This window comes from Bos indicus, chromosome 14 (assembly GCF_029378745.1).
Source record: "Bos indicus isolate NIAB-ARS_2022 breed Sahiwal x Tharparkar chromosome 14, NIAB-ARS_B.indTharparkar_mat_pri_1.0, whole genome shotgun sequence".
In the NCBI taxonomy this organism is placed as follows: domain Eukaryota; kingdom Metazoa; phylum Chordata; class Mammalia; order Artiodactyla; family Bovidae; genus Bos; species Bos indicus.
Genome location: NC_091773.1, coordinates 9975688 through 10000442, shown reverse-complemented (window position 1 = coordinate 10000442; position 24755 = coordinate 9975688). Strand labels below are relative to the sequence as shown.

Here is a 24755-nt window from a genome sequence, read left to right as displayed (position 1 = left end):
GTCGCTCAGTCGTGTCTGACTCCTAACGACCCCATGGACTACAGCCTACCAGGCTCCTCCATCCATGGGATTTGCCCTTTAGATGAGGGGTAGGCAAATGGTCATTTGTGGCTGAATTTTTGGGCTGACCACAATTACAGGTAACTGGGCAGAGCTCTCGAAACAAGGTTACCCAGAGCCCACAGAGGGAAGCTCCAGCATTCAAGATTTTGTCCCGGAGCTCTGATCCAAGGACCTCAGAGCCAGATTAACCCAGGACAAGTGGTGCCTGACACTGATTCTGTCCGGCCAGGAGCTTGTCTGGCTCTGTTTGACTCATCTGCTAACTAATTCGGGATCCCTTAAGTCTGATTTCATCCTCTGAATTTCTCAGAAAGATGCTCATCTCACTTTGGGAATAGGATTGTACTCTTGTCATTACACACTTGAGCCATTTTTAATCAAAAATAGTTGCTAAACTGCTGCAGAATTGGCTGAAGCAGAACTTGGCACGCCCATTTAGATGTGGCCACTTTGAAGTTAGATGATTTGGGGGCAAGCTGCCAGTTGAATTATTAGCTTTTAAAATATCACATCCACAGTAACGGGTGGAAGAGATGTGCAAACCCCAGCTTGGACCTCATCTCAGGACTGGGTGGAGTGGGTGAGCGGGATGGTGTGGACTTAGGGAGGGAGGCAGGATTTCTGTCTGGATATGGCTCATGAGCTGGGGCGAGAGAAACCGACACACTGATGGCTTGTTTATCAAGCCACAGGATAGGTGTGAATCAAAGTAGTCACAGCACTGAAACGACTGGGCCAAAATGTAATTGACTGTGGCTGGAGAGGTGGCCACCAGCCCACTGACCAAGTGACCCTTTGTTCTGGCAATGGATTGGGTTGGCGATCAGATAATTTCAGCTCAGGTAATGAATAAACGAACATCTATCAGGACCGAAGTTATTCAGATTTCTTGTGAACATCAGTGATGTAGGTTTTTCAGAAATGTTAATGCCATGGGAAAAATTAGTGTGTGTGTGTGTTATATCTATATCTTTGTTTACTTAGCAGAAATTTGCAGAAAATTTAAATATAAGAATTACCTAACTTTTTATCTTTTTAAAAAGGTTCTGAAGTAACTCTTTTCAATGAGGAATATGACCTAACTAGTACATCAAGTTGTTCAGTCTGTCTGACTCTTTGCGACCCCGTGGACTGCAGCACGCCAGGCTCCCCTGTCCTTCAGTATTTCCTGGAATTTGTTCAGATTCATGTCCACTGAGTTGGTGATGCCATCTAACCATTACATTCTATCAAGAGTTGCTGATAAATTGCTCATATTTGGTGCTATAAGTCTATGGGTCTTATTATACAATTTGCTGATTAAGTTTAATGACTGATACTTTCCTGGATTCAGCTTCCAAGGAGCTCACATTACTGACCTGCAAGAATCCAGCCTCTAAACTTTTCAACAGAGATGGGGTGACAGGCTGGGACCTGGGACCCTCGGCTGCAGTGCTGCAATGCTTGCACCTGAACGCACCTCTCCACGAACCGCAAAACAGGAAGAAACTGGAAGGGACTAAAAGTAACTGTGTGCATGTGCAGTTGGGGCAAATTCTGAACAAAAGATACAAAAAAACCCCAAAAAAGCCCAACTGCCACTTCTGAAGAGCCAGGAGCAAAAACAGGGAGTTGGTAGCAAAAGCAGGGTACTGTGCATGCCCCCTGCACACAACACCACCTAAAGGGTGGACAAATGACCCAAGCCACCCTTCTGGCCAGACCCCTGGATACATCCCTACCCTCATTCCGTATAAGGAACGAGCTCACCCCCACTTTGGGGAATAAGCAAGCAAGGGAACCTGCTACTTGTTCTCGCTCCCTCCTGCTACAGCCGGGGCCCCAGTAAAGCCCTGCCTGAATTTCTTGTCTGGCCTTTGATCAATCTCTATACAGACGAGGCCAAGAACCCTGGTGGGGGGGGTGGGCGGTAACAATAGCAGGACAAAACTGGGAAAAGAAGAGGCTGCTCCCTGGCTTCTACATCCTCTTATCCTAACTTTTCTACCACACACTTTATTAGACTGATCCAATTAATTTAGCTCTTCTTGGCTATCATTATTCCTAATGTTTGTTTCTGAGTTTATCACTTAAGAACAGTCCTGTGTCTAAGTACTCTCAAGATATGGACACCTGAGTGGGTGCTACCATGTATGATGAATATGGAGCTCTTAACTGTGGGAAATTCTGAAAGAGATGGGCATACCAGAACACCTGATCTGCCTCTTGAGAAATCTGTATGCAAGTCAGGAAGCAACAGTTAGAACTGGACATGGAACAACAGACTGGTTCCAAATAGGAAAAGGAGTTCGTCAAGGCTATATATTGTCACCCTGTTTATTTAACTTATATGCAGAGTACATCATGAGAAACGCTGGACTGGAAGAAACACAAACTGGAATCAAGATTGCCGGGAGAAACATCAATAACCTCAGATATGCAGATGACACCACCCTTATGGCAGAAAGTGAAGAGGAACTCAAAAGCCTCTTGATGAAAGTGAACATGGAGAGTGAAAAAGTTGGCTTAAAGCTCAACATTCAGAAAACGAAGATCATGGCATCCAGTCCCATCACTTCATGGGAAATAGATGGGGAAACAGTGGAAACAGTGTCAGACTTTATTTTTCTGGGCTCCAAAATCACTACAGATGGTGACTGCAGCCATGAAATTAAAAGACATTTACTCCTTGGAAGGAAAGTTATGACCAACCTAGATAGCATATTCAAAAGCAGAGACATTACTTTGCCAACAAAGGTCTGTCTAGTCAAGGCTATGGTTTTTCCTGTGGTCATGTATGGACGTGAGAGTTGGACTGTGAAGAAGGCTGAGTGCCGAAGAATTGATGCTTTTGAATGGTGGTGTTGGAGAAGACTCTTGAGAGTCCCTTGGACTGCAAGGAGATCCAACCAGTCCATTCTGAAGGAGATCAGCCCTGGGATTTCTTTGGAAGGAATGATGCTAAAGCTGAAACTCCAGTACTTTGGCCACCTCATGCGAAGAGTTGACTCATTGGAAAAGACTCTGATGCTGGGAGGGATTGGGGGCAGGAGGAGAAGGGGCCGACAGAGGATGAGATGGCTGGATGGCATCACTGACTCGATGGATGTGAGTCTGAGTGAACTCCGGGAGTTGGTGATGGACAGGGAGGCCTGGCATGCTGCGATTCATGGGGTCACAAAGAGTCGGACATGACTGAGCGACTGATCTGATCTGACCTGATCATCTCAAGCTGTGAAAAGATCCTTTAAGGGGCTAAAAATGATACAAAAGTCATGGAGTGGGAAGACACAATGAAGTCTAGTGGTTCATAACCTGGAATTCACAGTAATAGTTTGAAGATCCTTGAAACATAATGGTCATTCAAAAAATTCCATCAATACCCAAGGAATTAGGACTATAACTCCTTGTAGACTCCAGGTGAAGTGAAAATAAGTACATACACAAATAGTCGAGATGAAGCTGGCCAGGCCAACAGAAATATCCAGGGTCTGTGCTCTGGGCTGGAACTGAATCATCTTATGGTGATTCGTTTCCTTGTGAAGAGCAGTAGCAATGGTGGGTCATGACACATGTGCCAACTCACTTTAAAAAGAGGGAATGCAAATTCACTCACATCAAATCCAATTTTCTGTGGAAAGAAAAACTCTGATATATATAAATCACACTGGGTCAGAACCATGAAAGGTATTCATGGAGAAAAGATGGGAAAATCTTGACATAACTCAATGAAGAACTTTTACAATGACACATCTCAGCCCAGCAAAACTGGCATCAAGATGAATAAAACTTAAATCCACTGCTATTTTTTCAAATTGAGGAAATAAGTAAAAAAACAAACAAACAGATTTTTGCTTTTTCTTCCTACCTACCTTCACACATTTAACATATCATACAATTATCTTCACATATTTAAAATACTATTGGGACTTCCCTGGCAGTCCCTTGGTGAAGATCCCTGGTCAGGGAAATTAAATTCCACATGCCTCTCTGCATGATCAAAAATAAAAATAAATAAAAATAAACTACCACTGCGTTCATTGGGTCCAGTTCCTCAGATGTTTAGGGTTCCTGAAACAACTAGTCAATCCCTGGTGAAAGAAGACTCCAATGAGTTTAGCAAAGTTTCAGCCAGCTACTGGCCATGGGGGAGCCACAGGCTGTGTCTTGTGCCAACTTATACACTCCTTTCCAGAGCTGTAATTCCATACAAGCCACAAACTCATCTCTCCCTTTATCTTTTCCACCTTAGTCTATCTCTGGAACTTCAGAGAAAGTGGGGATGTTGCGTCAAAGTTAATGGATCAAAATGCCTACTTAATCCACTCAACGCTCTCTGGATGGCTTCAAATCCATTTGCCTTTCTGAAGAGAGTGAAAAACCAGATCCCTCTAATTCCTGGCTGAACTCAGCTGCTATCTTCAGAGTCGGGACTAAGAGCAGCCTGGGGAGTTTTGTTGTCAGTACAAACCACGTTACCGGAAGAATACAGATGGACTTCAGGGAAATGTCCAGAACCTATCATCGTGTCTATCCCCAAAGCCTGCAGATGTCCCATCCAATGAACATCAAAGCTTAATCTGATGTAAAAAGTGGTTCAAAAGAAATTACCTATGGAGGAAAATTTGCCTGTGGCTTCCTCTATACCAAGCCTGAACACAGACAACTAGATACTCAGCAGCTTGTCAAAGAAGCAGCTGACTCGGAAAACACAGCTTCCTCTTCAAGGCCACTGCCGCATATTTTGGGCATTTTTAGGGGTAGAAACTTCAGGTCAGGGTTCTCAGAGGGGAAGGAGAAGCATGTGCTTTAGTCCTCAGGAGCCGAAACCCAGGCTGAGATGATGGCCCTGTCTTTTCTCTCCTCCTGGGGTCTTGTTCCCTCATCCTTTGCTTCACTCCTGCTTGTCTGTAGATTTCAACTTAACCTCCCCTCCTTGGGAAGGTCTTCACTGACTACCTGGGATCACTATTCAGTTCTGCTAGAATGAGAACAATGTCCACTGAGCCTGATGACCTGCTAGTAATACCACTGGACTGTAAGCTCCCAGACAGCTTGGACCTCTTTCAGCATCTTCCTGTCCTCAGCACCAGTACAAAGCTTGGCAAATAATAGTTCATTAAGTAGTTGAATAATCAATGGCTGCATGAATGAGGAAACAAATGGACTTCTGGGGGGATTGACTTGCCCAAGTCAAATGCTAAAGTAAAATGAGCTTGAATTAAGAGTGTTCTTTGTCTTCTGGCCTTTCATATGCAAAAAGAAGGGCTCGGCCACTTAGTTTGCATACCACCTTTAGAGAGAAAAAGCAGGAAAGAAATCAAACCCTAGTGATCAGTATGTCTTGACAGGAGAATACAATGGTCATGTTGATTATTTTGCTTGAATGGTTATTTTGCCTGAAAAATAGCAAAGTGTGATGATGTTTATAATGATGTTTGGTTCCCCCCCCCTCTGTTTAATCAAAATGCAATTATCCAGAACACTGAGAGAAAGGGCAGACTTAATCCCCTAGTTAGATGAAATTTCATCTCAATAATTTTTTTTTTTTTTTTTGCTTTAACTCTTGGTTCTGATTTGGTATTAACATTTTAAGACAGTTTATTAGATGACAGTTACGCTAAACTGTTATACCAGGAAAACTGTAAACAAGGGGTATTCCCATTACTTCCCATCATCGCAAATAATTCCTAGTGAATTATTTGTTCTCTGGGCTTTGAGTGGCAAGATTCTGAAGTGTCGGTAACTCACCAGTATAGCCACAGACTTCCAACATGTGTCTGAGGCTGACAAACTGAAGGGGCAGTGTTGGAGCTGAGAGAAAAGTCATGGGACCATTTGGTCCAGTTCTGCCTTTGCACAGATGAGAACCCTGAGACCTAGAAGGGAGACATGGTGGCCCAAGGCCTTGCAATAGTATGCGGAGAATCAGGGCCAGGACTCCATTCTCTTGAATTTCTGTTCCAGCCCTTCCCACTATCATAGGGGCAAATTTGAGGTCCTGCAGAAATTTGCCCCAAGATTAGGAGACACACAGGGCTAACCGGCTTACTATGAGAAAACGGGCCCTCAACATCAAGTCCACATGGCTTTGATCAGCAAGGCAATCAGATGAGAGGTTTTTTTTTTTTTTCAATGGCTACAGAAAACAGGATCTAAGAGAAGTCCCAGCTGGGACTGATAAAAACATAATAACATAAATATGCTCTTATGTCCTGCTTTCAACCATGGCTAGCCTCACTCCCTACACATTTCTGGAGTCAAGGTTCTCTAGGCTAAGTGTAACTAAATCAAATGGTTCCTTTTTTGTTTTATTACTGCGTAGACATGAGAGACTTTCCTGCTTAACCCTTTCCATGCCAACAATGATCGCATCAGGACTTTCAGGGAGTGAGATGTTAGGGGTATTGCTAACACTACCTGGAGGAAAAGCTGGTCCTTTTCTGGAGTTTTCACAGAAAATTTCTAAATATGCCTGCAGAGAAAGTGAGTCATCTTCAGAGGGTGGGTGAAGACACACATATGTGCACACACACACACACACACACACACACACACGACCTTTTAAGATCAACTGACCAGGAAACAAGGTAGACGGTAGAAACCTGGTATCCATCTTCAGGACACAGAGAGGAGGCAATGCAGCCTGATTCAAAGCATGAAGGTTTCAGAATCAGACATGACCGGGTTCTGGTTTTAGTTCTGTTGTTCACTCACTATATGCCCTTCAGGGAATGAACTTATCTCTCACATCACAATTTTGTCACTTGTAAAGCAGGCACATCAAACTGACCCAGTAAGACTGATGTGAGAATGAAACGCAAAGACTTTGAGCAACACTCCCCACGTGGTACCCGGCCCCAGGCTCTCCACTTCTATGAGTGTCAGTGACGCCATGGGTGTTTATCTATGTTCCTGGTAAGGAAATGCATTTAATGTCTGTCTTGTTGTGTGGAGCACAAGCATACCTCATTTTAGTGCACTTCATTTTATTGCACTTTGTAGATATTGTGGTTTTTACAAATTGAAGGTTTGTGGAACCCTGCCTCAGGCAAGTCTATGGGTGCCATGTTTTTAAAACCGCATTTGCTCACTTGGTGTCTTTCTGTCACATTTTGGTGATTCTCACAATATTTCACACTACTGCATTATATCTGCTGTGATCCGTGATCAGTGATCTGTGCTGTGACTACCATGATTCACTGAAAGCTCAAGTGATGGTTATCTTTTTTGGCAAAAACATGTTTTTTAATTAAGGTATGTACATTTTTTAAGACATAATGTTATCACACGTTTAATAGATGACTATATACTGTTACTATAACCTGTATGCACTGGGAAACCAAAACATTGGTGTGACCTGTTTTATTGTGACATTTGCTTTATGATGGTGGTTTGGAAGCAGATCTAAAATAATTTCATTTGTGTTTTCGATCTTCACAGTACACATATGAACTTCATGAATAATGACCAAAGTCAGTCTCCTGTACAGAAACAACTAATATATATAACAGAAGTACCAAATCTGTACTCTCCCCACCAGTGATTCTTTTAAAAGGTCTAGAGGAGTAATGGAAAAATGCCTAGGTTCTGATGTCATGATCAATGTGAAAAGGAGGGATGGGACAATGGTGATGATTTCTCAATAAACGGGGGAGAGAACCCAGGCTTTAAAAGGGGGTTTGCTTCTAAAAGAATAGCTCCATCTCTCTTGGCATATCACCTGTCATAAAAATCAAGTTGTATGGCTGGTGCACTTTGCTGTACAGCAGAAGCTCACACTGACATAGTAGTGTAAAGCCACTATACGCCAATAAAACACACACACACAAAATCAAGTTAAAATGATTCATATCCTCACACAATGCACTTTATAGAGACATAAAAGCTTCAACCTTTGATATCCTCTTATAAATCACAAGTAAAAATGCTGTTTGTCTAATGAGTCCATTCTTGCTCCCTACAATCCATTCTCCACAGGCAGTTGGAATGATCTTTTAAACATATAAATCAAATCATGTCACTGGCCAGCTTAAAATAGTTCTATCACTTCCCTAGAATAAGATCCAAAGTCAACCAGGTTTTCAAGCTCAGCCTCTGTCTCCTTTAACTTCATCTTGTGTTCCTTCCTTCCCCACTCACTATGCTCTAGTCACTTGGGCCTTTTTGCTCTTCTAACACACCAAACTTTTTTCCCCACCCAGGGTCTTTGCACAAGCTGTTCCTACTATACATAATGTCCTTTTCCAGGTCATTCAAATGCAGGGTTCTTTCAACACTCATGTAAAATTTTCAGAGATCTCTTGACGTAGTAAGTCTGCAGTAAATTCTATTTGATCCTTAGTCATGTATCCATCTATATTTACTTCTCAGTACTTTTGTGTTTTGACTAATTGTCTGCATTCTCTACTCCCTTAAAATAAGCTCATGAAAGATAGGGGCCAAGTCTGTCTTCTCCTTACAGGATCCTCACCGTCTCAAAGACAAAGACTGTTCAGCAATTGAATGAACCAGAGCTCAAGCTTACAAACAGATTTTAGTTATAGCATGGGGGAAAATATGATCTTCAGAATAAGGACCCTTTTCTTACGTCTTCATTTTCATCTCAAATTTTGTCTCTGTTCTGAGAAATTCAATGACCATGTTGATGACTCACTCAACAGCCTAGCCTTGAAATTTCTTGGATATCCTCCTTGAGGTCAATATGTTCACACTTGTGGTGTACTTCAGCTATCTACTTCTTACTTTTGTAATCTTACATTTCAATAGTCCATGTATAATCATAAGCTTCTTGCCTTCTAAGTTTTCTTAATTTCATTTCACTCAGAGGCTCAGAGCATAGGAAACCTCACAGGTATCTGAGCCAGGGTTCAGGGAGCCAGGACACCAAATCAGTGGGCAAAACATCTGCCCATGTCAAGAGTAAAGGATAAAAAGCATAAGTGTTTAGGGTGTCCAAGAGTGGGCTGAAACAATTTTAGCCCAATGGGGCACAGATATAGGGGCTGGGAAGATGCACAACATCTAAACCAAGAGATTATCTTCAGGCATAGATTGGGACTGAAGACTCACATAGAGGCCAGAAATAATTCTAAGTGACTTCCCTTGCTCCTGCAAACTACTAACGGACTCCTGAAATGGGTAGTGGAGAGGGGACTGGGGTGGAGTTGGGGTTATTGGAAATCCAGAGCTCTCTCATATCAACTTGGACAATCTGGCTTCTGACTTCACCACTGCATCAAGTCTGCCTCTTGCCAATGTTGTTTTCCAATCCAATTCAAATTGGCAATTTTCAGTCGTCCTTTAACTGGGCCTTTTGGCTACACTGGACACTGTTGATCACCTCGTCCTTCTCACAATGCTCTGCTCTGTCGGCTTCCATGATACCTCATCGCCTAATCTCCTCTGGTCACTTTGCTTCCTATCTGCCTCTGTCATGGGATCCTGACTCTCCTTTACCTCCTGCATGTCTGTCTTACACTTTCTTACTGTTTTATTGTGCATATTCCTTAGCATGATCTCTTTCACTCTCATGGTTTCATCTACCCTCAAATGTTACCAGACTCACATCCCTTGTGTAATCCTTTTATGCTTAAGCTCCAGAAGTGTGTGTTCAACAGCCTTTGGATATCTCCCCTTGGACCTCTCCCAGGCTTTTAGTGTTTCCTTCCATTCCAGTATTGCTTATTTTGGTGGGCAGGTCTACCATCCATCCTGTCAGATCTAAGCAAAAAACCAGGAAGTTAAACTTGATTGGGTCTTCTCCTTTTCTACCCACATTTATTCATTTAATCAGTTTAATTCATTCAATTAGCAAACTGTAAACAAGCCTTGTTATTCGCCAGGTATTGTTCTGATTGTGGACTCAACAGTGATAAGGGAAACAGACACAATCCCTGTCTTCCCAAACCATATAAACTACTGGCTGACTTCATCTGTAAAGTGTTTCTTTCCTCTGTCCCTCCTTCTCTATTATTCTAGCAGTAGTTGGCATGAAACAGATGCTCAATTAATCTTTATTGAATGAATGAATACATGAGAATGTAACTATCCAAACATCTGCTATCCATATAGCACCGATTACAGCATGGCATACCACTGTCATTAAAAATACGTCAAAGAATACTTTATGAATCAATAGAAGCTAAAACATCTGGCCAACTTAGCTAGAAAACCCCCAACAAAGCATTAGTATGTTTTGTCTGTGTTAAGCTAACACTTAGATGGTCTGGGCTTTCTGTAGTACTGACCGGGTGATTTGGCAGAGCACAGGCTCAGCCAGACCAGTCTTGATCTCTTCCAGGAACACTCTATGTCCCTGCACTGCACATATGGCTCACTGACTTCCAGAGCTAAGCACAAGTGCATCTGTGACCATTTTAATTGACTTAATCGTTTCCAAAATGTTATTAGTACCACTTGGTTATCAGCATATCAGCTCTTAAGTCTTAAGACATCAAAACAAACTGAGATTACTCATCCTGAAGAAGGTAAATACAGGCAAAACTCAGGCATCTTAAGAAATATATGGTATGGTTAAACACCAAAAATAATAATCTTTGACTAATAATGACATCTTTATGATATCAGTTAAGATCATTAGGAAATTAGCAGAGAAATATTTCTAGTATTCCTATATAATTCTACCAGGTCAGTCAATCATGAATTAAAACCAAGTATCTCTGCCTCTCTTCTGGGTTCTCAATTCTTAGTAGTAAGGATAGGCACACTGAGACTAAAACAATTATTAACAGAAATTATCCCCATTTCCACAATCAGCTTAAATGGATGGAGTTTTTCAAAAGGAAAGACCAAAAATAAAAGGAAAAACATAAAAGCAAGAGAGACAACTTTATGCACAGTTACTGAGGTGCTCAGGGTGAGGTGTGCATCTTTTTAAAAATAACCAGCATTCAGGCTCAAGTTAACAATAGACAGAGGAAACAGATGGTACTTTCAGCGGGGCATGCACCAACTCCAGGAAGTATTTAAGACTGTAATTTTCTATAATAGCAAATTGTACCATGCGCACCAATTCAGGGATGGAAAGAGGTAGGTATTGAAATCAGTGATGACTTGTGTGGGCATAATAATTTGCGAGGAAAGTAAACACTCACAAAAGAACACTGAAGACCTAAGGGTCGACTCTTGCCATGCATGCAGACACGGTTGAACCTGCATCTTTGCCCAGTGGAATGAGTTCCATGCATTGATCTACAGCTCCTTTACACAGAGCTGGAAGGAAACGGAGGTCACCCTGGCCTCAGAGCACCCTGTCGATCTTTCAAATGCAGAAGAAAGAGGCAAGACTTTCAGCATTTTAACCTTTTCTATTTCACATGCCTTTAAGTAGACAGATTTTTCTTAGTGACAAGTCAGTGAGAAATGTTCAGTTCTGGGGATTAAAACAATTAACTTCTATATGTCTTCACAAAGCTCCAGATACTATCAATTTGGTCTGTTTACTTCATAGCAGTTTCAGCTTTTCCTTGGCTCAGGAGCATGTCAGAAGCTGTTTACAAGTATTATACATGGACATTTTTGGGTAAGTTTCTTTAAAAAAGTGCAATGAATTCACATAACTTACATAAGGTCAACTATGTGTGCCTGCCCTAAATAATGAAAGGGAAAACCCACGTCAGAGCAGGTGATTTTGCCCATGCTCTGACCAAGCACTCGGGCCGTGGAGCGTCCCTGAAGCCACTTCGGTTCTCCTTTGGTCAACTTCAGTTCTCTGGTGCTTCTCAGAGTAAGAGCACCTCACTGGATTTAGTGTGAGTCTAGTATTGAAGATATAGTTAAAAAATAATTAGATTCTTTGATCATTTACACTTTATGTACTGAGCCCTATGTCTTATGCGTGCACTGCTCAGTCGCTTCAGTCATGTCTGACTCTTTGTGATCCTATGGACTATAGCCCTCCAGGTTCCTCTGTCCATGGGATTCTCCAGACAAGAATACTGGAGCAGATTGCCATGCCCTCCTCCAGGGGATCTTCCTGAACCAGGGATCAAACCTGTGTCTCCTGCGTTGCAGGTGGATTCTTTACCATCTGAGCCACCAGGGGTGCCCATCCTATGTTTCATAGAAGATGCAAATCCATGCTACATAAAAATAGCATCATATTGATGGCTTTGAAATCACTTGCTACTCTTGAATGACCTCACCTTTACCTCACTTGCAGCTATTATATTTCCCAATCAACAGTGACCTTCTGATTCTAAATTTCAGAGGGTACCTCAGTTCTCTGAGCCAGCCAACTAACTGAAAAAAAAAAAAAAAAGACATTCTTATGGATTTGACCTTCTTCTTCCGTTGCTAGTTTCATAACATGACGTTTATCTTCTCCAACATGAGGAATTAATTTTGGTAAACTGATAATTCAGCTTCACATGATATTTATTTTTAACTAGGTCAAAAAAAAAAAAAAAAAAGAAGTGGGTGTTGAGAACCCTCTGGTATTCCTGACATTTCCTAAAATTGACTGCATAAGTTAATTCCATCCTGAGGATACATGTTTGATCGTTTACGATTAAGATGCTCAATGAAGAAAAGGTTAAAGATGAATCGGTTTTCCCTGAGGCATCTGGGTTGGAGGTGCACATGCATTCACAGCAAACCAGAAGAAGGAAGCCAGGACTTACGTTCTGTTTCCCCACTATGTTATCGAAGGGCAGTTCAGGGCTCCAAGATCCCTCTGTGAACGTCGCCCCGCTGTTTCTCCTGTCTGAGGAGCTCACAGACTCCTTGACGATGTCTTCGGGCAAAGACAGCAGACTCTCCTCAGGCTGCTTAATTAAATAGGTCTCTATATTATGCTTCCTCAAGAATTCATTCCTCTCTTTACCGTGACCCTCTTCCACATTATAGTCACCGTTGAGGCAGTCCAGCGTGGCTTTGGAAATGTGAATCCGCCTGTGTGGACAAAGCATAGGTTGTCATACACCTGACGTGGCTTGCAAAGGCCATCTTTGTTTTTGGTTCTTGTGCAAACCCGACACCAGGGCTGTGCGTGGGTGCTGGGAGGACATGTCCTCAAGGACTGTATCTTTTCCTCTGAAAAAAGAGCAAAAAGAATAAAAGAAAACAGAAATATAAGCATAAATCAATGAGCAGAGTATCTACCACCAACTTCACCCCAAGGGACCCTGTAGCCTCTGATAAATTGCAGCCCCATTGAGACACATTTAAGCAACCTCCTTTTTTCCCTCATGACTGTCAGCCTGATCCCAGCAACTTTTAAACACACGTGATTTTTTTTTCAGTCGTGTTGATTATTTTGGAAAAACAAGTTCTATAAATGTTGCTGAATCCAATGGCAATTATTGTCAGATTACCATGCAAATGTATACTTTTCCTATCATTTCAATTTTCACACATTTATGCCTTATTTCTACAATTTATCTATAATCTTCTTAAGAAAAAAGGCAGGTCTTACAAGTCCACAGGGCTACATGGAGGAATGCTTTAGGAAAACCACAGTAAGATGCGATTTCCCCTGTAATGTGCATGTGAAAAGCAGAAGAGAACAAAGCTGCGGATATGTGCGGGCTAGGCTCACTCACAAGGTAACGGACTTGTATCAGCCAGCACAGTCCAAGATTCTAGTTTCTTTTTTTAGCCAAACAACAGATGACATCAAGTGCTTTAAAGATCAGATGTGAATCTTGGGAATGTCACATGGTAAATCCTTCCGGACAAAAGTATTTCTGTTCTCGTCACTAACTGAATCTGACTGCTTATTGTGCTGCACTGTGGTCTGGGTAGACTCGCTTGTTGCTTACAAGCATGGACACTTTGGCCAGGTTGCTTGCATTGAAGCCCTAGCTCTACCACTTGCTAGCTGAAAGATCTTGGACAAGTTATTTAACATTTCTAGGTGTCTATTTTCTCACCCACAAAAATGGGGAAAATAATAGTATTCATTTCTTAGGGTCATCACAGGTATTGTAAGAGTTGATTCATGTAAAGCAGTCAAAACAGTTCGTGGCACACTACACATGCTATAAAAAAAACCACTTGAAGTACTCTTTAGAATGGCACTATTTTATTTCTGTTGTTTATTCCATGCCTCCTCAATGCTTATGGGATACAGTATACGTTCTGAACAAGATCTATAAGGGTTCTATTCTGTGGATCCTGCTTCTTCAAGGCTCATTCGCTGACACTCTCTCCAGCTAATCAAGTAATTGGCATATCCTCAAATTCAAGGTGCTATTTCACACCTGCTAAATTCAGAGCAAGCCATTCTCCTTGCCTAGAATGCTCACCCCACGTTTCTGATTCAGCACAAAGTCATTTCTCTCGGCTGACTTCAATGCTCTTGAATATATGAATTAATGAATAATGTAGATACTTAAGACTTTGCTTGGCTTCTGGATTCTAGAAACAATATATCCAAGGAAACAATTTTTTTAAGTGACTTTTCCAAATGCATTTTACTTAGTACTACCTCTGCTTCCCTCTGTCACCCTCCTTGTTTACAGAGAAAATAATTCACTGCAAAGACATGTAAAGAAACTGCCAACAATGCATTTCTGATCATTTAAAGTAGATTCTGCACATTTTCCAGATAAGTATTCTTGTATACAGTCGTTGATGTCAAAGGTAAGGTAAAGTACAACCAGGCTTCACTTTATTGTACTTCCCTTTATTTTGCTTCACAGCTATTTCATTTCTTTTTAAATACAAATTGAAGGTCTGTGGCAACCTTGCACTGAGCAAGTCTATCAGAGCCATTTTTCCAACGACCTTTACTCACTTTATGTCTGTGTCATGTTTTGGTAATTTTCGAAACATTTCAAACTTGTCCACTATTGTATTTGTTATGATGATCTGTGACCTTTGATGTTATTGTTGCAAAAAGATTACAACTTGCTGAAGGCTCTGGTGGTGGTTGGCATCTTTTTAGCAAGAAACTATTTTTTAATTGAGGTATGTGCATTTTTTTAGACAGACTGCTATTGCATCCTTAATAAACTATGGTATAGTGTTAGCCTAACTTTTATGTGCTGAGAAACCAAAAGCTTCGTGTGATTTGTTTTATTGGGATATTTGCTTTATTGTGGTGGTGCAGAATCCAGTTTGCAGTATCTTCAAGGTATACCCATATTAAAATAAAAGCATGTGAAAGCTGTTTTGAGCTCTCTAGAGAAAGTGCTAATTACAAAATATTTTCATGATACATTTTGTTAATACATAGGAATTCAGCTCAGTAGTGTTGAACTAGGAGAATAAAAGAAGTTGTTCCACCTTCCATGAAATAAAAAGGTGTCCTGGTCTTTCTCAGATCAGTCTCAGAGCTGGGTGCTTGAAAGCTGTCTTTTTCTCGCAGGCAAAATGAAACTCTTGGAAGTGTTTTATAAAGTCCGACGGCTGATTTTCTTTAAAAGTAATCAAGTTTCACACCAACCCCATTTGGTATTGTCTCTGGATTCTAAATTTTATCATTCTGTGGCCAGTGCTAAGGGGGACTAATATTTGCATATCCTAAATCAACAGTATGTTTCCCCTAGTGAAAGACACCCTTCTCATCATTTACTATGATCCTTCTGCTGAAATTCCAATCAATATTTAAATGCTTTGATAGAAATGGAATTTCAGGGGCTCATTTTCATCCTTGCTACTATCTGGAGCTTTGGAGTAAGACATTTGCAGCTGAGGTCTGGTGATTACATTTCCCTGTAAGGAAATAAGTCAGCTCTCAGACAATATTCTCATATATTGGTTAAGTAAATCTGACAGTTTCTGATAATTTTAAATGGCACAACATAATAATAATAGTCATGATGGTAAATAAGCTCTAACAGGTGGGCAACACTTATTTTGCATAAATGTTATTTTGTACCCAAATGTAGTCTATATGCTTTGCTCCAGGAATCATCTAATTTCCATTCCTTCCAACAACTGTAGGTGATAAAGCGTTTCCCCCCCTCATTTTGCTGACAGTGAAACTGGCTCAGAGGCAATGAGTAAGTAACTAGACCAAAGTCCTATGAATGGGAGAGGACAGTGCTGGATGGGGATTACAGCTTTCACCTTCAGAGTCCTTCCAAGACCCACAGCTACATCACATAGTCATTACTACAACCATAACCACAATTACTTCCCGAGCAAAGAACTTCATATACATTGCTTCACTTAACTAAAAGTTGAGAGCAGCAGCAGCAGCATCACCTGGGAGTTTGTTAGAGAGGCACATTCTTTGTTCCCATCCCAGACATGTTGATCAGAAACTCTGAGGATGGGCCCAGCTACTGGTGGTTTAACAAATTATGTATGGATTTTGCATGATTCCAGGGAACAGACCGTCAACCATTATGCCGTGGTGTGGCATGCCTCCTTCCCTTCTTCCTACGCTCCATGCATCATACTCGGCACTGCACACACAATGAGGGCCTGGAGAGTCATAATAGAGGACAATCTTGAGCAAACGGGACTGATAAACTAACAATGGGAAACAGTGATGGGTAGGGAGACCCTTCATAGCTGTATTTATGTGACATATTTCATTTCTTTGAGCCTCAGTGTCCCCATTAAAACAAGGAAGCTACTATTTACTATATGGAGAGATCAAACGACATGATGTATTCATGGTATTTAGCAGATTGTCTAGTGCATAAAAGATACTTGACCGGGGTTTAGAATGGGGGGCTATCTCTCTCACTGAAAGGAAAAGTAAGCTGAGTTGTATCCTACAAAAGAGGGGAGGGGAATAACAGACATTAAAATAGCAGAAAAAGCCAAACAATGTCAAATCATGGAAAGTTCAGAGACATGTCTGCGTTTTCAAAGGAAGGTTAAGGTCATACAGAAGGTCAGTAAGTCTTAACCCTGGCTGCCCATGAGGATTGCTTTAAGAACTTAGATGAGATTTTGCACAGATTCTGCCTGACATGGACTGGTATGAGGTCAATACACCAGGATTTTTAAAGTGCTCCTGTGCCGTTTCCAATGAGAAGTCAAATCCGAAAGCCAGTGCTTTACAGGACTGAGTCCAGAACACCTGAGTGTCCTCACTGCCTCTGACAAATGTCACTAAACTTTTGGAGCTAATATCTGCATGATGTTTTAAAGTTCTGTATCCCTCAAAATAATTGTTTCTTGAATATATATACTTCTGAATTCTGCATATGAGAAACCCACTGTCACAAAGTGAGCCAATGCTACGTGTTAAGCGAGGAGAGGGCTTTGCTTTGGCTTACCCGGGGATTCCTCCAGATTCAAGTTTGTTCGCGATGTCCACATCCCAAGACCAGACATCAAACTGCCACTTCCGAAGACCCAACACGCCGCACAGCACCGAGCCCGAGTGGATTCCAATCCGCATGTCAACATCGTGCTTTGTCCTTGATCGCACATACCTGACGACATAAGGGAATGAAGAGACAGATGTCAAAGGCCAGAGTGGGCATCTTGGCCCTGGTGGCAGTTTGGGTCTTGCTTACTCCATAAGTTTAACTCTGGCTCATTCACGTGCCACCTCTTCCATGAAGACTTCTTGGATTTCCTGATAACTGGAAAGATACCCTTTCTTCTCCAAACTCTGCTAATTTTTAATCTGAACTTCTAAGGGTCTTTATCACCTTTCTCCCCAAACCTGGTCATCCTATATAAATTCTTTCTCAGGGAATGACAACCCACTACTGCACAAACCTGCGATAGATTACAGATTCTGCACTTCATTGAACGCTCCATTTCCAACCTAAATATTTTAACTTTTATTCCATTTCCTTCTCTCCATTCCTTATACCAATATTCTAGTTCAGGTCACCATTAAGCTTCAGTCTGGAGTCCCCTTACAGCTCAAGTTCCACATAGCTATCTACAAGACAAAAGTGAGTGTCACTCCATCAGTCCTTGTCTAAAACTCTTTCCTGACCTCCCAACCCCTTAGAGCAGTGGTTTCCAGAGTAGCTTGCTCACATTCCAGGGTTGAGCTGGGTCAGCTGTTGGGATGTATAAAGACAATCATACAACTTCCGTCTATAGCTTTTGTTTTTATCTTTACCAGAATTCAATATATGGATTGACCTTAGGGACCTTACAGGGTCTGTGTCAGACTGTCCTCTGCTTGTAAGCATGGGGGAGGCATCTTGAAAATAGAAGATTTCTTCCATCAAGGGCTGCCTCTGGGTATAGCCATCCCTTCCTCATTTTCAGAGTATTTCCAACCACTTCAGTTTAAGAGTTAAAAGATGTCATTTAGGTAGAAAGAAATTCCAACAGTAGAATATAATACTTTAAAATAGAAGAGCTAGAAAAATCTTCACTGCCATATAGAAATCCAGTGGTTACTTTACTTCAAAATGCTGAAAGGAGTTGTCAAATTTAAATTTGGACTTCCCTGATGGGTATGGTGGATAAGAATCCACCTGCCAATGCAGGGGACATGGGTTTGATCTCTGGTCTGGGAAGATTCATACGCGCGGTGGAGCAGCTAAGCCACAACTATTGAGCCCAAGTTCTAGAGCCCACAGGGCACAATAACTGAAGCCCGCATGCCTAGAGCCAGTGCTCCACAACAAGAGAAGCCCCCGGTGCTTCTCTTTATCACAATGAGAAGCCTGCCCACTGCGACTAAAGAGAAGTCCCCACTTGCATCAACTAGAGAAAGCCTGTCCCCAGCAACGAAGATCTAGTGCAGCCGAAAATAAGTAAATAAATAAATAAAGATGACTTATCTTTACAGCAGCTTATACGATCAACATTGATCATATAGATAAGCAACAAGGATATATTATATAGCGCATGGAATTATAGCCATTATCCTATAATAACTATTAATGGAGTATAATCTGTAAAAATACTGAATCACTATGCTGTATACCTGAAACTATTATTGAAGGAGGAAATAGACAGAACAGGCTCCATCCTGAAAGCAGGACTCCTTCTTGGGCCAGACTCTGGACTTTGAGCTATATGCCCAGTATCTATGGAAACGACATACCAACAAAAAATCAGACCCCCAGGATAGAGGAGCCCCAGGGCTCCTAGCTAGACTCTCCGTCGCCTAAAAGAATACCCTAATTATTTGTGTAACCAAATAGAATCATACATTTTATTATGCTTATTGGGGTATGACCACAGGCCTATTGATATTTGTCCACTCTTAACTACCTAGGCTTAAGGCATACGAATCACGGGTTAACTTTGATTGTATCTTTCTTTTCCTTTGTTCAGACTAGTTTCAGAGAATTTGGGGAGGTGGGTTTGAGCACGTACACTTAGGGTATATAAGGTTTTCACAAAAACTGGTCGGGGTCCTTGGCTAAGAGGAGACTCTGCCTTGGGCCCGCCGGTGTAATAAACTGCACTCCACTATCTGCATTGTCCTTCTGAGTGAGTTTGTTTCCTGGAACGTGTGGCTACAACATTATGATATTGTAAATCAACTATACGTCAATAAAAAATAAATTAATTAAAAATTAAAGATGATTTATCCCTTTTTATTTGACATGAAAGTGAATATTTGGGAAAAAACCCAAACTTTCTTAGTTTATCCAAACCGAAGAGGATGATTTAAGAAGGAATGAGAAAGTAACTGCTTTTCCTGAGAAATTCACGCTCTGAAGAGAGAATTTTGAAAATAGAAGTTTGGAAATGTCGCCTTCTCTTTGGGAACTTGACTGTCAAACATGTTTTTTCAACTATCAAAATTCTCAGAAAGGGAGTTAGTTCCTTGGTGGTCCAGTGGTTAGCAGGCCTTCACTGCCGGGGCCCAAGTTTGATCCCTGGTCAGGGAACTAAGATCTTGTAAGCTGGGTAGTGGGGCCAAAAAAACTCTCAAAGATGCATATTTACATCAGGGAGAAAAAAGTTTTCCTTTCCCCTTCTAGTTTCTTCAGGCTGCTCTAAAAATTAAATTGACGTGAGACAGAGTAACAGTAAAAAATCAAATTTAATTACATACACCCAGGACCTCCCAAGATAAATGACATCCCAAGACAAATTAGAGACTGAAGGCTTCTATGGGGAGAGAAGGGATGAAGAGGAAAAGTTAAAATTTTACATAATCTCCTTCTTCTGCCTCTGTAACTCAGCTTGCCCTTTGCAAAGTCTAGATCACGTAGGTCATGAAGTCTCAGAAAGTGGGGACTTGCAATACTAGGAACTGGAGCTTATCTCACTCTCCCTTGTCCTGCTCTTTGCAATCACCCAGCCCCTGCAAACCTGCTTAATCATGCCTCTCCAGGTCAGGCATCCCCCTCCCCAACTTGACCTCTTGACCCAGGCCGAAATCCCTTAGTTTAAACCAGCCTATTAACAGCTGGTGTTGCCCACTATAGTCTGTCTATAAAAACTCTGTAATCCCCTTGTCCGGGGCTCAGAGTTTGGAGTGTTGACTCCTCTGGGCCCGCTGGCGTAATAACCCGGAGTTCTCCGACTGTCTGAGTGCAGTGCTTGGTTTCTCCAGTACTGGTTTCTGCGACAGGAGAAGGGGAGAGGAGTTTGGGACTTCGAAGGGAAGGAGAGCAATTTACAGGAAGATGGGAAAGAAGTGTTTGGCAAACAAACATTTGCCAGGCTTTGCAAAGACAAGGGGACACAGAGAGAAGTTTGATCAAACAGGACTTGCTAAGTTTTCCCCGGTTTAACACGTTTAGCTCCTATTCCTTGTAGTATCTCTGAGGCCAATTATCTTCCTGGAATGGGGCCAATTTAAATTCTTGTTGGCAGTCAAAAGGAGGAGGTAAAAGCTCTTCCTGAGCCTTTTGTTTTCTTAAAAACCACCTGCCAGGGCTTCCCTAGTGGTACAGTGGATAAGAATCCCCCAGCCAACGTAGGGGACATGGGTTCGATCCCTGGTTCGGGAAGATTCCACGTGCCACAGAGCAACCAAGCCCATGTACTACAGCTACTGAGCTTGCACTCTAGAGTCTGTGCTTTGCAACAAGAGAAGTCATGGCAGTGAGAAGCCTGTGCACCACAGTGAAGTTTAGACCCTGCTCACCACAACCAGAGAAAATCTGTGCTTAGCAATGAAGACCTAGCACAGTAAGAAAAAAAACCCCAAAACAAAAACAACAAAAATAACAGCCTAAAATAATCTCTATGCCAAACAGACACATTTTGGGGTGGCAAATTTTGCTCCCCTATGGTAATCTATTTTAAAATTTTCCAAGTACAGAATTATGGTAGACTTTGAACCCATTTGTTAAAAAATATAAAAAACCTATTGCCTTATAATAAGTTTGTATGAATAACTCACAAACATCAGAGGAAAAAAAGTAAGGTTGGGGACTTCCCTGGTGGTCTAGTGGCTAAAACTCCATGCTCCCAATGCAGGGGAACTGGGTTTGGTCCCTGGTCAGGAAGCTATATTCTACATGCCACAGCTAAGACCTGCATGCTCAACTAAGACCCAGAGCAGCCAAATAAGTAAATATTTTTTAAAAAGGAAAATGTATGGCAAGCCTTGTATAAGGCTTTGTCACAAATGACGTAGAAAATACAACCAAGGGTGCAAATACACCTCCAGGATCTGCCTGTTTTTATAAGATGTATACTTTTCTCTGATGGCCATCAGAGCCAAACACAGAAATAAACTGAATTTGAAACCTGACCTTTGCATTTCTGTATAATAAACTATTAAGATGAAAAAAAAATCGGTTATGTTCAAACCCACTGCTCTCATCAAAAAATGGTGAGAGCTGAAAGATTTTTGCACTATCAGTGAATTTTAAATATTTGAAAGTATTTAAAATATTTATCACCAGTATCATTTACAATCCATCTCTCATGTGTGTTTTATAGTATGTGCTTTTTAAATGTATGAATATAATGATAGAATGAACAATAATACAATTTCTAAATTATTATGGTCACTTTTGATAGAGATGGGGAATCAAAATATTCAGAAATAACTGGCCTGAGATAAAATGGAAAATTCCTGGCCTGGCACATAAAACTCTTCATGAGCTTCCTGCATCTCAATGATCAGCCTCATTTCTCGAGCACACATCAGACTCCAGCCGTCCAGACTGCACAGTCACTGCCTGAGTCCTGGGCCCTCCTGCCCCGTCTGGAATGTCCATCCCCTCCCTTCAGGTGACGTCTGGATCACGTGCTTTCCCCAGTGTTTGCACTGCATCTCACGTGAACAATAACTGGGATGCTGTATTGGAATCATCTCTTGCCTCTGCTGGATTCTAAACGTTGGTGGTATAGACTTTGCACGGTTCAGTGCCACCCACCCCTCTTAACATGGCACTGGGTTTGGAACGTGGCCCACACTTAATGGACGTTTACTGGATGGGAAAATGGATGGGTGTCCATACTCACTATTCATGTTCTCACATTTCTTTCTCTTATTTTAAATTTCCTGACGAGGGATCAAACCCATGCCCCCTGCAGTGGAAGCAACGAGTCTTAACCATTGGACTGTCAGGGCAGCCCCCATATTTCACATTTCTACATATAAACTTCTTGAAGGCAGTATTCCTGTCTGAATAATTCTTGCATCTCTCACAGCCTGGAGCATCATGCCTCACATATAGTTGTTTTTTGTTTTTTTTTTAAAGAATAAATGAATGATTCCAAATACAAGCTGTATTCTCTGTTCTTAACAAGTTTGGCTAAGACAGTAAAGGATCCGCTTGCAATGTGGGCGACTTGGGTTCAGTCCTTGGGTTGAGAAGATCCCTTGGAGAATGGAATAGCTACCCACTCTAGTATTCTGGCCTGTAGAATTCCATGGACAGAGGAGCCTGGCAGGCTACAGTCCAGGGGGCTGCAAAGAGTCGGACACGACTGAGTGACTTTCACTTCACTTCACTTCAACAAGTTATAAGATAATACGCTTATTTAAACAAGAAAGTAAAGTGGAAGTGGGTTGAGAATACAGATATAAACTAGATGTTAAGAAGGCAGCCACAGACATTAGAAAGAATGCTTGTAGCTAAAGGATGAGACACGTTTTATTCCTGGTGAGGACTCTAGTTTCTGGGCCATTGTTTTAACTTTAACTTTTAAGTTAAAAACTGCATGTGTATACATATATACACACAGCCTTCATCCACTGATAATGAAAACATTTGAGGCCATTTTAAAAACTCAATAAAGCAAAAGGACAAGTAGCATCTAGCACTTAGGAAGAGCGTTTCAGTTTCTGATGCGTTCTCAATGAGTTTCTGTGAGATGTGTCAGTGGGGGAGGTCGTTGGTGTGGTCTACCATGTCTTACACCACAATATTCGAACACATATTAGGATCGTGTTTCCCTGCATATTACATGTTATTTTTAGCCAATAAAATGTGAGCAGAGGGACTTCTCTGGTGGTCCAGTGGTTAAGACTCAGAGCTGCAGTGCAGGGAGCATGGGTTGGATCCCTGGTTGAAGAATCAAGATCCCACAGGCCTTGCCACGAGGCCAAGAAAACACATATTTTGGGGGCAGAAGCTTTAAAAGACTGATCAACCACATTTTCTCTCAAGGACACTTGGTGATGAAGCCTTCTTAACTAGGGTTCTTGAATGACAGGGTTCCTTGTCATTTCCTCAGCCAGTTCACAATGGACAGAAAATGTGAATGAAAAGTGAATCTTTGTTGACTTAAGCCATTGAGCTTTGGGGGGATGTCTGTCATGTCAACCTACTTGGGACTATCCTGAAGGGTGCAGTCATCACCTCCAATCTACATCCTTCTCATGATATGAGCATCACTATAGTGGAGGGAGTAATACAGACTCTGTAGTAATACAGACTACCTGAGTTTATGTCTCGCTCTGCCCCTTACTAGCTGCACTATCTTAGGCAAGTTACTTAACGTCTACCTAAAGTGGGAATGATAGGAGCATTGTCAGAATTAATTGAATAAACATACATAGAGAGCTGAGAAGAGTGTCTGGAACATACTACAGACGACTTGGACGCTTATCACATTTGAAGGAACTGTTGTTGTTGTTAAGTCACTGAGTCGTGTCTGGTTCTTTACGACCCCATAAACTGTAGCCCACCAGGCTCCTCTGTCCATGGGATTTCTCAGGTAAGAATACTGGAGTGGGTTGCCATTTCCTTCTCCAGGGGATCTTCCTGAGCCAGGGATCGAACCCGTGTCCCCTGCATTGACAGGTGGATTCTTTACCGCTGAGCCACCTGGGAAGCCCATGAAGAACTACAGGAAAGTGGAAGGATGTTCTTGTGGCCACACAGCTGAAGAGCAGGATTCTAAGACTAAACTGGGGCTGTTGTTTTTTAAGCCTCATGCACTTCACGACGTAGATACTGTATGTGTTATGTGAGGCTGGGCAAATAGCTAGAGCCAACCCAGACTTTCAACGGTCGTGAAATAAAACTCTAGCTGATCGTTTCACTTACAGAGCCTCTGTGAGCCCCAGAGGAGATAATGGATGTTAAAGCACTTTGCCAACTAATTGTGAGGGTCTATTAAACAGCACTCTGTGCTAATGCCATTGGGCAATTAACATTATCCAGGGAATGCACTGGAACATCTTAATGAAAAGACATTTAGATTTTTTATTTTCTTCTACAAAACAAAAATCATAAGAAGACAAACATGGTTGCTACACTGAGTTTTCTTTCTTTTTGTTGTGTCTGGGATTTGACTTAATAAAAGATAAGAATGAAATTATGGCAAAGTAATGAATAATTTATAGACAGTGATCCTCTTTGGAAGGGCTACCCAGTGGTTGCATAGAACTACAAACACATACCATGTGTTTCAATCCCAGTTCTTAAAGGGGTGCTCTGTGT

At 41.6% G+C, this 24755-nt stretch overlaps 1 protein-coding gene across 3 annotated transcripts in view; it reads right to left on the bottom strand.

The window, feature by feature from the left end:
• ADCY8 (adenylate cyclase 8) overlaps positions 1-24755 on the bottom strand; it is a 226686-nt gene that overhangs the window by 95103 nt on the left and 106828 nt on the right. For all 3 annotated transcript variants that reach the window (XM_019974064.2, XM_019974066.2, XM_019974065.2), the window contains exons 6-7: positions 17247-17405; positions 12687-12957 (exon numbers count right to left, since the gene is read on the bottom strand). In XM_019974064.2, coding sequence (XP_019829623.1) covers positions 12687-12957; positions 17247-17405 — 430 coding nt within the window. The remainder of the gene's footprint in view (positions 1-12686; positions 12958-17246; positions 17406-24755) is intronic.